This window comes from Pholcus phalangioides, unplaced genomic scaffold (assembly GCF_987345545.1).
Source record: "Pholcus phalangioides strain wild (caught in Gottingen) unplaced genomic scaffold, Ppha-v1.0 ptg000013l_1, whole genome shotgun sequence".
Classification (NCBI taxonomy): Eukaryota; Metazoa; Arthropoda; class Arachnida; order Araneae; family Pholcidae; genus Pholcus; species Pholcus phalangioides.
The window spans coordinates 7,737,244-7,750,885 of NW_028301606.1; the positions used below are offsets into that span (position 1 = coordinate 7,737,244).

Below are 13,642 nucleotides of genomic sequence, written 5' to 3' on the forward strand. Positions count from 1 at the left end.
TCTTACTGGGGGGGGGGGGGAGATAAGCAATGAGGGGTGTTGACAGCAATTCAGAAATAGGAGCAGAACAAAGAGTTATTTAATGATATAGGTTGAAGTTTAAAAAGTTTGCAAACTTTTTTGCAGCTGAAGTTTTTTATTAACATGACCAGGAATTTTTCCTTACCTACGTTTTCCATGTTACAGCTTATCTAAACGTATTTCTTCTTTTTTTCATAACCAACCCCTCCATGTTTTTCTAATTTTTTGTGGGATAATTTTTTTTAGACCATATGGATCAGTTTATGTATTTTAGTAATTTCATATTCAAATCCATGCATGTAATAATTGCCTTGACATATAACTGTGCTAACCACAATCTACCATATTTCTCAAACATTGTACCAAGTTTAATATAGAAGCCAGTAGGCACTTCTTGGTGCCTCAAACCTTATTATGAAGTTTCTTCAAGGGAAACACTATATAATCTATTGTTTCATATTGCCACTTATTGAAAGTTAGATATATAATTTGATTTCAAAACATTGATAACAAAACATGTATATTATCAGCTGTTCTGGCAATTACTTCTGGAGCATATTTTCATGTGATTAGTATTAATGTATTCTACTTGAAAATAATACTGGTGAACATAAAAACGCATCTTCAAGTTCATATGAAAAAAATTGCATTGAATGCATTACAATGTTAAATGTATTTATTACCTTAAAAAGCTTTTACACTGTAAATATTCAATTTTAGTATACTGTAGTTCAACCAGATCTGATTCATTTTTGGTCTACTAGTGATGGTGAATTTTGAACTCTTTTGTCTGGTGGAAAATATCAGACCACTTGATTTACAATTGATTGTATGTGTAACCCCTCTCAGGCCTCTACCACGACTACAGTGGTTCAGGTTGCTGAACAACAGCAAATTGTGTCAAGGCATCATGGCCAACAATCCCAGTCACAACAGCAACAACAGCCTGTGACTGTTGCTGTTACAGGCACTGCCAATGTTATTCAACAGCAACAGACTGTAATTGCAAGCTTTGCTCAAGCCCAACAGTTGCAGGTATTACCATGAAGTCCAGTGCATGTCAAAACATCAAATTTATGTGGACTTGTGGAGTAGATGTTGTCAGTTAGAAGCTTTTATTCTTCTGTTTATTTTTTTTTTCTTACTCTTTGTTCTGTTGCACAATAGAGTGCATATTGATCTGATTAAAGAAGTTATGTTGGAATGTGAAGCTTATGCAAAAAAGTTGTTTCTGTGCTTTTTTTCTTCATTTTAGTTTGTGTTTATGTATGAATGTTATGTGAATCTTCTTTGTGGTATAGATCATGCATGTTTCTTTTAGTGTCAAATTAATTATTCAGTTGTAAATTATTAAAGAGAAGATGCTAACAAACCCATTGAGCACCCAACTCCTGAGCATTGAGATTATAATTAAGAATTTGATTTTGTTTGGGTAGTTAGCTAAATTGTCTTGAGAATATTAAATTTTATGGTTTAGGTCAGTGTTTCTCGGAGTGTGTGTCACTGCTGTTAGGGGCATTGCGATAAATCAGATATCCATTTGTGTGCCTATTTATGCTTTGAATGGTTCTCTTGTACAACAAAATATTCACCAAATTACTCCTGGGAGCTGCAAGTGAACCATGAATTGGACAAGGAAGGTGTGGGTGTCAAAAGTTTGAGAACCACTGGTTTAGGGGATAAATACTTCAGAGAATCTGCTGCCCTGAGTTTCTAATCATTTTCGTTATTGGTTTCCAATCTCCAAAATTAGATGGATATGATCTAAAAAGACAATTTTTCCTGCATTAGCCAGCGTGCCGTTCAACTCAAGGAATACCAGCTTTTTGAATGTTGGGGTTTGGTTCATTCTCTGCATACCAGGAAAATCAAGGTTTAATAAGGATTACAATATGCATTTAAACAATTCGATGGATTTTTTGGAATAAAGATATTTAAGAATTTTTCAGCATGCTGGTATGTTTCCTGGCATGTCAGCTAATGCGGAGGAATAGAGTATGATATAGATAAAGCAGGAACGTTCTGCAACTGAAAACCAAAAAAAATTTAAAATTCACTAATGAAAAGTCTGTCATGAAAGGCTTATTTTATTTTACATTATGAAATTGGAATAGAATCTTTCAAATATTTACGGATAAGTATATGTAAAAAACGTATTTCACATCCAATCAACGATTAAATTGTTTTTATTATACCCTTTGGTTGAATTCATTTTCTAATGGGACAAATATTAGGCAAATTACTTGGGCATTTATGAGACTTTCTTTATTCCACAAAGCCTTTAAACTAAATCAGATGGTGTTTTATTCCCCACACATATTTTTTGTATTTAATTTTCATTAATTGAATTCATATCTATGTTTATTTTTCATTTATAATAAATATGCATCTCTCAAAAAATATTTTTATCACTTTGGTGGTTACTACTAAACTTCATTGCCCAATTGTGGGACGTTTTGGTATATGATTGTAGTTTTTTTCTTTGAATATATAATGCATGTGTGCATGTAAATATGTGATGTTTCCAAATGTGTGTAGGAGTATATGTGTTATTCTCATTATAACAAATTTGTTTCATCAAGTGTGGTTGTATAATTAATTTTTTTTCTGAATGACAGAATGCAGCAATAGCAGCATTGGCTTCTTCAAATTTGCGAGCGAGTCAGAGAGTTAACGTCAGTACGACTGGAGGTGGCACCACTACAATGACGGTTCAGGAAATGGTTGCAGCAGCTGCTGCTGGTCAAGTCAGAGGCCTCACAACTGGAGCTGTCACAACTAGTGCGTCAGTTGCACCAGCAGTTGTTTCTGTTGCTGGACTCACTGCTGTTCATGTGCAAACATCTAATCAAAGGTTAACTGCATCTGCTCTTGCAACTACAACTGGCACAACACGTAAGTTTATTTATGCCCGTTCATTCTTAAGGTGAAGCATTAATTCTTAGAACCATTAGACATTTACATTTGGAGCATTTCATAGAATGTTTAGAAGAAATTTATTTGCTTTGCATTTGTTTTCTAGCATTAACCCAACTCAATCCACAAGTTACGCATCGCAACTTGACTCAGCTTGCTCAGATACAATCATTCAGGCAGACTGCTCTTCTTAGACAAAGGGTAAGTAAAGATCTGTGTGTGGCGCTGATAATATTATCTTTTCAGTTTTCTTTAATCACTTTTTATTTTATCAAATTATCTTTGGTAGAATTTTTTTAATAGTAGTAGTGCAGAGCCCATAGGGATGGGACCCAATTCTCTTAACACTTGATTTTATTACTTATTGTTATTAAAACAATTTTAATGACATAATTGTTTTTCTTAAACTCCTCCTGAGAAAATGACTGATTTCCCCCCCCCCTTTTTTTGTTTATTTAGGAGCAGACACTGAAACAACAACAACTGAAACGACTTCAAGCTCAGCAACAACAAGTTTCACAACAGGCAGGAGTCACTGGAAAAGTTGTTGCTGGAACTGTTGCTACAAGTGGAGCTACGATTCCTGTCGTAGCTGCAGCTCAGCAAAGGATAGCTCAGCAGCAGGCTGCATCCATGAAACCGGCTGTTAGTCGCACTGTGACGGAGGCTGAGATGGCCCAAATCGTGAAGCGACAACAGCAAATTCAACAACAGAAGCATGCTCAGGTAACAGGCAGAATCCCTCACTAGAACGTGTTTTCTCTTGTTATTTTGAGGAATGTTTAATTAATGTTACATTGGATTTAAAATTTAAGTTTTAAAAATACTTATTTTTGCTAAAAATGAAGGTTAATAAAGTGGTAAACAATGTTCTAATTGCTTTCTTATGTATCTAAATCATATTTCATCAGAATTAGGTGAAAACCAATAATTAGGTCATTTTTTCTCTGTTTTCATCTACCTTTCAATAGCTTACTACTGCGCAGATTCTTGCTCAAGCTCAGTTACAACAAGTTCAACAGCAGCAGCAACAACAACAGCAACAACAGACTGCTGTTGCTACAAGTGCTCTGCAAACATCAATGGCTACACTCGTTAAAACAGTGTCTGCACCATCTCTTGGGGGTGCATCATCTGTTGCTATTCCTGTATCTGCTGTATCAGCAGGAGGAGTCAACATTACTCTTCCACAAGTGATGGTAAATCCATTTACTTGCATGATTTTCTGCATATACATTAAAGAGCCAAAAAAAACTGGTACACCTGCCTAATATCGTGTAGGGGCCACGCGAGCCCGCAGAAGTGGCGCAACACTACGTGGCATGGACTTGACTAATGTCTGAAGTAGTGCTGGAGGTAATTGACACCATGAATCCTGCAGGGCTGTCCATAAATCCGTAGGAGTAAGAGGGGGGGTGGAGATCTCTTCTGAACAGCACACTTCCTGGAGCCACTTTGTAGCAATTCTGGACGTGTGGGGTGTCGCATTGTCCCACTGAAATTGTCCAAGTCCGTCAGAAGGCACAGTGGACATGAATAAGTGCAGGTGATCAGACAGGATGCTCACTGCAAGGCTGACGTGAATACGTCTTCCACCATTCGTTACTGTACGAAACGACCAAATTGGTACGTGGCGACTAGCACACTGCAAGGCATCCCAGATATGTTCAATAATGTTCATGTCTGGAGATTTAGGTGGCCAGCGGAAGTGTCTAAAGTCAGAAGAGTGTTCCTGGAGCCACTTTGTAACAATTCTGGACGTGTGGGGTGTCGCATTGTCCCACTGAAATTGTCCAAGTCCGTCGGAAGGCACAATGGACATGAATGGGTGCAGGTGATCAGACAGGATGCTTATGTAGCTGTCTCCTGTCAGAGTCGTATCTAGACGTATCAGGGGTCCCATATCACGCCAACTGCACACATACCATCACAGAACCTCCACCAGCTTGAACAGTCCCCTGTTGACATATAGGGTCCATGGATTCATGAGGTTGTCTCCATACCCATACACGTCCATCAGCTCGAAGCAATTGGAACCGAGACTCGTCAGACCAGGCAACGTGTTTCCAGTCCTTAACAGTCCAATGTCTGTGTTGTCGGGCCCAGGCGAAGCGTAAACCTTTGTGTCGTGCAGTCATCAAGGGTACACGAGTGGGCCTTCGGCTCCGAAAGCCCATATCGATTATGTTTCGTTGAAGGGTTCGCACGCTGACACTTGTTGATGGCCCAGCACTGAAATCTGCAGCAAGTTGCGGAAGGGTTTCACGTCTGTCACGTTTAATGATTCTCATTGGTCCCGTTCTTGCATGATCTTTTTCCGGCCGCAGCGATGTCGTAGATTTAATTTTTTACCGGATTCCCGATATTCACGGTGCACTTGTGAAATGGTCGTACATGGAAATCCAAATTTCATCGCTACCTCGAAGATGCTATGCCCATTCCTCGTGTGCCGACTATAACACCATGTTCAAACTCACTTAAATCTCGATAACCTGCCATTGTAGCAGCAGTAACCGATCTAACAACTATGCCAGACACTTGCTGTGTTATGTAGGCGTTGCCGACCCCAGCGCCGTACTCTGATTGGTTCTATATCTCTTTATTTGCATACGCATGCCTGTACCAGTTTTTTTTGGCTCTTCAGTTTAATATGCAGATGCGAATGAAATTCTCCAACAATAAAATATTAAGGAATGTGGAAGGGAATATTAGTAATGCTTTTTTAATGCTTTTAAAGAAAATTTTCAATATTTTTCTATTCTCATCTCAAGTCTCCCAAATTTCTACTTCATCTCCCCGACTCAATTTTATCTCTTTAATTTTGACCATGATTGTAAAAAATTCCTACTTTTGCAGGGAAAAAATTATTTTCAAAGAATTTATGCAGAAAAAAAAAGACGATTTTAATCCCCAAATTTATGTCACAAGCATGATGTAAATGATTGCCATTGTGTCAAATCACAAAAAATATTTAGTTTTTGGGAAGGGAAAAGATAAAATTCACCAAACAGTTAGTATCAGTTCGGCCTTTAGGCATTAAAAATTGGCAAGGTGACTTAGTGTATGGTTTAACCATCTGTCCCATTTCGAGCTCGATGGAGATTTTTTTTGTTTGCACGATTTGATTAGAATGTAGTATGACAGGTAGTTCAGCTTGCTGGTTGGAGATGATTGGCAATGGCTTGCACGATGTCGCATTTTTGCAAAAGGGGAAAACCCTGTAGTTTTACTCTTGTTAAACAAAACTCCCTACATTGTTCATCAAATTTTATATTTACAGACCTGCCAACTCTCTGGATTTTTTGCCTTTCCTCCGGCTCTCCAGATTTTAGCAGAAAATTAGATTTGGAAATATTTTTCAATTTATTTTAGGTAGAAATTTATATTTTCTCTTAGCTTTCATGATGCCATGACATCAATGACTATGGTATATTTTTGGAAAAACACCTATAGAGGGCAGCCGTAATTTACGGAACCTACCTACTTCATTGAAGACGCCACTTCGGTTAAGTCATCAAAAAAATTTCTTGGTTCGAGTAGCCATCAAAAATATCTTGGTGACCACATTTAAGCAAACAGTTACATGACTTTGTTTGCTTGGCATTTATCAGGGGATGGTCTTGGCTGCCGACATCCCTTTATAATTTTATTGTATTCTATTAACAACCATGCGGTAAACACAATAACAGAAAGATTGATTGTAACTATGTGATACTATTGGAACTTTTTTTGTCAGCGGCCTTATATTTTGAAGATTTTTTTTTTTTGTTTTCTTTGATCAGATGTCTTCAAAAAGAAAATATACAACTGTTTTTTTCATGTTCCCAAGATGATTATTCATCTTTGATAGCATTCAAGATGATTATATTCTGCTCAGAAGTTACCCAGGATCTGCCTGGGGGAGGGACGCTTTTTCTTAATTGATAAAATTTTTAATTTTTTTTAAATTATCACAACTTTTTTTATTGGGTCCACGGGGCCCTCGGGTGATTCACAGAATTTCTGGATTCCAAAAGTATACGTCTGTGTGTAGGTTCTTATTATCGCAATAAAATGACAAATATATGGATATTGACAAATATAAGGATTTTTACATGCAAAAGAATACTTGTCAGATTTTAAAGTACATTGTAGGATTTTTACCTTTTGAAGGTTGGCAGGTCTGTATTTATTTTTGTATGGAATTTGGATCCGTGCAAATGTCTCCCTAATTCTCATTCTCTAAAGTTGGCATCTGTGGCATCTTTTTGCCACCTGTGTATCTTTGTGAAATAATTGTTGCAAATTGTTTAAAATATTTCTATTCTAACCTCGGAAAAAAAAGTAGTAGGTTATTAATATGCTACTCAGTGGCATATGATGTTTTTTGAATCATGTGCTATTTCCCTCTTTCTTTGAGGGACATGCAAACCATATCCAAGGTGTGGCGGAGTTTTGCCAATGCTTTTTTTGGCATCAAAAGCAGCTATGTTGATTATGTGTGCCAAGCGACACCAGGGCTGCAAACCTGCCAACTCTCCGGATTTGGGCCCGTAGACTCTGGATATTTTGCCTTTTTTCCAGCTCTGGATTTTAGCAGTAAATCAGATATGGAAGAAAGTTTTTTTTTTTCGATTTCGTTCAGATCTAAATTTTTTTAGATTTTCCCTGAGCTTTCAGGATGTCATGACATCAATGACTTTGTATGCCCAAGATTATCCATCAATAATAGCATCCAAGATGATTATATTCTACTCAGGGGCTAAGCAAGACTTGTACGTGGGGAAAATATCAGTATTTCTGGATTCCAAAAGTTGGTATTTCTGATCATATTTAATGTAATAAACGTTCTATAATAAATATTTTATACCCATGAATATTTCAAACATGCAAAAGTGCATATTTTACTGCAATAAGTTTCACATTGGCATTTTGCTGCTTTGAGAACAAAAAATGTCCTGTAATCTACATGAATAAATTTTATTCCCCCCTTTAATGAAATCTTGAGAAATTTGAGGAGTGTTTGTGATTTTCAGAGAAAATGTTGCTGCTTCTAAATGTTGCATCCATGCATAGTCTGTTACCTTATAAAAATACATGTATACACATATTTTGCAAATTTTACATTTAATTCTTCTTTATTTGACTTCCACTCCGCGGATTATGCACGGAAATTACAGTATGTTTGCAGGACTTTTGTGTTTTCAAGGTTGGCAGGTCTGGGACTGAAAGAAGAAAAATAGTTGTTGTGAGCCAGTGATTATGTGTCATTGTCGTTTCGCGTATTGTGAATTTCTGCAAATAAATTCATGTTGTGACTATTGACATGCCTTATAATATTAGAGTGGAGTCAGATATCCATTATCAATTAACACAGCCAGCTGCCCAAACGTGGTGATCCCAACCAACATGGTAACTTTCTCAGCAGCTCATAAAAGATTGAAAGAACAAATATAAATTGAAATATAAAAAAGAAATGTAGAAATATGAAATCGATTTTTTTTTTCATTGATTTTTCCATTAAATATTCTGGATTTTTTTAAAGTTTAAGTTATCTATCTGCCTGTCCAATAATCTCAATCGCTGCAGAATTGTTTCAGTGTAATTTATGAGCCATTATTAATTTTTAAAAAATACTTGAGCTATATGAGTTGATGCAGCTGAATATTAAAAGGTAATAAGGGGACATTAACTTTCATACTTGAGAAACTTGAGAAGATATAACTATAAAGTTGAAATCAATGTTATTGCATAGATATATCCAACTAATTATTTTATATTTTATTTTCTGAGTATTTTGATCCCTACTCTCTTTACCTGAATGATATTTTGACTTTGTTCTCTGATACTTCCTGTAAGTTATTGAAAATAATTTTAAATTATTTTCTGTAATTTCCCAGAAGTGGGAATATAATGTAACTGCTTCATAGTGGTAAGCTTTTTTATTCTTACTATAACTATTTATTTTTTTCTTCTTTTCACAGACAAAATCTGTAGGTGGGCAGACTAAGGGAACAACGGCAACAATCACTAATCAGCAACTCAGGCAGTTACAGCTGCAACAGCAATTGTTACTACAAGCAAGAAAAGGTTCAAAGGTTACCAATTTGTCACAGCTAACAAAGGTCAGAAAATTTTTACCAGTTACAATTTATAGCATGTTTATTATGTTGTTCATCTATGTTCTCTGTACACGATGAAAAAAATGTCTTTTTTTTCTCCCTCACAGGTTCAAGGTAAAAGTGGGGGTTTAGGAGCATCTGCATTATCTAGTCCATTGAACACCATACAAGTTATTCAAGGTGCTCAGGCTGCTGCTGGCCAACAAGCAAAGAGCTTGCAAACTGCTATGACTGTTCATCAGCTGCAGCAAGCAATGAAGCAGGTTCTGCCCCAAAGCATCCCAGTGGTATGGAATTTTTTTTTACTTTGTTATTAGATTTCTTTACTCAAACATAGAGATGTGAGTGAAGAATATTCTGGATTATATGTAAAAATTATAGAATAATCGAGAATATTCATTTTCCTTTTGAATAATGAAAAAAAAAAAATTAACAATTTTGTTTATCTTATGAAATATAATTCAGTTTTCATTTCTTGAAGCATTTAAAACAAAACAATTTTTGGCATAATCACAACTTTTAATTTGAGAATATTCTCAATCATAGTGAGAGGTTTCAAAACTTTTTGTTTTTAGGATTTTGAAATCCTTTATCTAATTTAAAAAAAAATTTTATCTTTAAATTTTCAAAAATAAGCTCAAAGCAAAAAATTAGACCAAAGTTGATGGACAAAGGCAGCTATTCTTATAATCACTTTCATTCTAAAATACAGAACTGTTATATTCTTTGATGTACATACACTTAAATGTTGTATTACTCATATTTCTTTGCAAGTTGTGCAATTCAGTCATGTTGTTTTAATTTTCTTGCTTTTAAAGTTTAATAGTGTGGGCTAAAAACTTCAATTTTTCTTGTCTTCTTGGGGAGAGAGATGGGGACAGAGAAAATTCTCAATTATAATATGTATCATTATAAATACAGTAAAACCTTGTTTAGTCGTCATTCTGGTTAAGTCGTCATTTTTCTTCAGACCCTTCCAGCTCTCATAGACCACAATGTTATTAAACCCTCATTTACTCGTCGCTAATTTCGATTAAGTCGTCACTATGAAAAAGTTTGAAAAAGAGGAACAGACTATTTTTATGGCTCCCATTAAAAAAACAGCTTGTTAACAGCATTGCCATATGCTTAAAAGTCACCATAAAATCCTATATACCCAAACGGAACAGTTTAAGTAACGAAAGTTACGGTGGGGAAGTTCATTTGCCGACTATGGTTTTTGGAACGTTGGGAACTGTTCAAGCTAGACCTCATTTCTGCCTGATCTCCATTGCAGGGGTGGGAACTCTGCACCAATTGCGGCGCACTGCGCCAAAACTAATATCTTGCGCCATCCTGCTCCAATAGCGTATTTTCGCATTTTTCTGCGCCAAATAGCGAATTTTGCTTCATTATGCCCGGAATTTCGGAAAGGACGCCAAAAAAATTTTGTTCCTGCTAGCCACGAAACGTTTCTTTATGAGAGAGAAGAGCGTGTTTTATTCCACTACTAGCTGATACCCGGCGACGTTGCCCGCCCCGTAAAAAATTTATATATGTATAGCTTATTAATTACTTCTTAATCAAAAAAATTTCTGCATCAAGTAAGAGAAAATTACTTTTATATTTAAATATTTTAATTAAAATCTTCAGGCAATTGCTTGTGGGTACACAATATTTTTTCTTTTTCCATCTGGTGTGTAGATGTACAAATTTTTGCTATTACCAACACGCGAACAGGTGACGAAAAGGTGTCCGTGTGAAAAACAGGGCTCAAGTAAGTTGATACCCGCCACTGCTAACGACTGGGCTTGCGCTTTGGTGATTGTCATGGCAAAAGCTAAACGAATCGGGAACTGTAATCGCTTGAAAGTGAATGGCATTTCTTCGGTGATAATTGGGATACGTGGAATGAATACTTCTTTTTATTTGTAACATCCAGTTAGAATCGTTGCTTCAATGATGCAATTGTGCAATTTCTTCACGCAGAGTCTGTTGCCATAGCAGAGTATCGGTGTCTCCAAATTTCTTAAAAGCATTACAGGTGCTCCGACTTTGAGGGTCAAATTGTGTGGTGGCACACCCGGAATATCCAAAGAGTTCAGAAATTCTGCAGGTTAATTTAATACTGACTGCGCTGTGTCTGTGACAGTGTCAACCGATTTGTAAGATGTGGAGTCTCCCGGAATAATTTTTAGGATTTTTCCGTTGATCTTGTTGGTTTGCCGTTGATCATTTTTCGGTGCCAGGATCGCACTCTCACAAAGACACTCATGGTTTCGGTGATTTTGTTGAATGTTTGGGAAGACTTTGTCTGCAAGTTCTTGAACTGAGTTTATATATATAATAACTGGCAAAATCCATTTGGGAACGTTATCAGTCCAGTGCTTGGATCTACGGGAATTCTTCCATTGCCAAGTTTGATCAACTGATGTGAAAATGATAGCAGTGCTGAGTCATTTTGCAGTTGAACTCGCATGTTGGTGGATAATGATAATTTTTTAGCTTCGTGCCAGAGTGTTGATGTCCTAACAAACTCGAGGCGACCACCGATAGACAGAACCTTCACTTCCAACCCATCTCACTAATGGCAGTAAATTGCAATGTAGCGATATGGCCAGAGTTGGTGTTTGGTGAAGTAGAGTGCTGATGATTTGAGGCAAGCATTGAGTTCATCAGCTGGCGTAGAACATTTTTATTCCCTGTTTTATCGTCGTAGTTGTTGTTCTCTGTTGTTAGCGACGTCATACGTCCAGCTTGGGCAGCGAATATTATTCAAACGCCTTTTAAGCATTTTTTCAATTGAAACTATACCTCTACGATGGGCGGTTGATGAGATAAAGGCCGCATTAGCACTTACAGGACACCCTGTATACAGGCAAGCAAAAATACCCGGCGCTTCCCGGGTTTTCTTCAATTACTGGGAGGATTGGAAATGTGACAAACCGTTATAAATGAATAAACTGTTATAATGGCAGAATTAAAGATTTGACAAACCATTGTAAAGGCATATATACACGTCTGAAACGCATTGTTGGGAACCACGGTAACCAAAGTAAACGTTCCGAAAGTGATTGTTGAGGCCCCTAAAACTATTGTTGCCACACAGTTTTTCGCCCATTTCGGGCATTTGCCCAGCTCTGACGAACTTTTAAAGTAGCCTACGGTTCAATCCCGGACCTGTTTGGTATATATGCAAAATCTGGCGACGATCGGTCTAAAACTGTAGATTTGTATAAAGAGCATGCATACATACATACATACATACATACTTTCACATTTATATATAAGATACTTAAACTATTGGCCCCTGATCGGGCTTTCCATCGCGAAACCCCGATATTGTCCGTGATCGTGGAACTGAAGATGGCTTGCAATGCCTTTCAGCTTTAAAGTGCAAATTCGAGTGTTTCCGTTTAAAAAAAAAGTCGTCACTGGAAGCAGCAGAAATTACTGTAGTCGATTGTCATGGTGTTAAATCCGGATGTTTCGTGAAAAAAAAATTCATTCCGGGAGTAAAAAGCGCATGTCCGCCGAATTACGAATGTTAGTTTAGAAACTTTGCCGAATAACGAGCGTTAAATCGCTAATGTTGCCGAATAACAAGAGTTAAATCGTCAATCTCGCCAAATAGCGAGTGTCAGATCGCCAATCTCGCCAGATAATGAGTGCTGAATCGCCAAACATCGAGTTGATTGTATTGAAATTCTCTCCCATTTGGCAACAAATTCTTTCCAAGTATAAAAAAATTAAAAACTTATAAAAAAATTTTAGCTCATTTGAAGTGCTGCTGTTCAAGGCAGCAAATAGTGCCCACAGTAAGCAAAAATCATCTTAAATAGACGGGTGCAAAAAATTTTATGATAGCCGCTCTTTTAAACAAGGTGTCAAAAGCCTAAAACACAAAAATCAAGCTGACGAAAAGATGTTTGATAACAAAAGACAGTGCAGTTTTATTTTGAAAAGGGTTGAGGGTTAACGAAAATATTCTTGTTAATTTCACTGTTCTAATTTATAAATATCTGCTCCGAATCCCATATTTTGCTGCTCTAAATCCCGAATTTGCTGCTCCAAAGCTGCTCCGAAATGGACTTAGTCACTTCCCACCTTGCCATTGGAGAAATTGGACAAAACATGAGACACCCAAGCTCTGTCACAAGAAGCAACGTAAGCACTTTGCCCCCCCCCCCCCAGGGCATCTCCGGCAAAATCAAAATTTATTGATATGTCAAAGATTACATAAAAGAAATCAAAAATTACGTAAATCAAAGAATCAAATTAATCAAGTGAAAGTGCAATGGACACAGATAATAAATAATCATAGAAAGCATGGACTTGACTAATTTAGGGCTTGAAATTTAAACGAAATATCTTTGTTGAAAAAAATTAGACATTCTTTCCCAAGTTTAGGTCTTCTGTTTACTTCTCCCTGCCCAGGGCTCCTCCACCAAGTCAAAAGTGTTAGCTTGAGATTACTTTGTAGTTGCATCATGAACTACTTACTGATGAAGAATTCAAACACTAAAATTAAATTTGATGTATATGTAAAATTAATGTGCAATAGAGAATTCTGTTATGAAGAAAAGCTACTTATTCAAACAGTTGCTCTCTGTTAGTCTATAAAT

The 13,642-nt window shown here is 36.6% G+C and overlaps 1 protein-coding gene across 4 annotated transcripts in view; it reads left to right on the plus strand.

The window, feature by feature from the left end:
- Positions 1 to 13,642, plus strand: part of LOC149078535 (chromatin remodeling protein domino-like) — a 152,094-nt gene that overhangs the window by 136,766 nt on the left and 1,686 nt on the right. For 3 of the 4 annotated variants that reach the window (XM_089240641.1, XM_089240644.1, XM_089240642.1), the window contains 7 exons: positions 871 to 1,056; positions 2,640 to 2,916; positions 3,044 to 3,138; positions 3,397 to 3,663; positions 3,909 to 4,136; positions 8,901 to 9,041; positions 9,146 to 9,325. In XM_089240641.1, coding sequence (XP_089096767.1) covers positions 871 to 1,056; positions 2,640 to 2,916; positions 3,044 to 3,138; positions 3,397 to 3,663; positions 3,909 to 4,136; positions 8,901 to 9,041; positions 9,146 to 9,325 — 1,374 coding nt within the window. The remainder of the gene's footprint in view (positions 1 to 870; positions 1,057 to 2,639; positions 2,917 to 3,043; positions 3,139 to 3,396; positions 3,664 to 3,908; positions 4,137 to 8,900; positions 9,042 to 9,145; positions 9,326 to 13,642) is intronic. The other variant, XM_089240643.1, reaches the window with a different exon arrangement.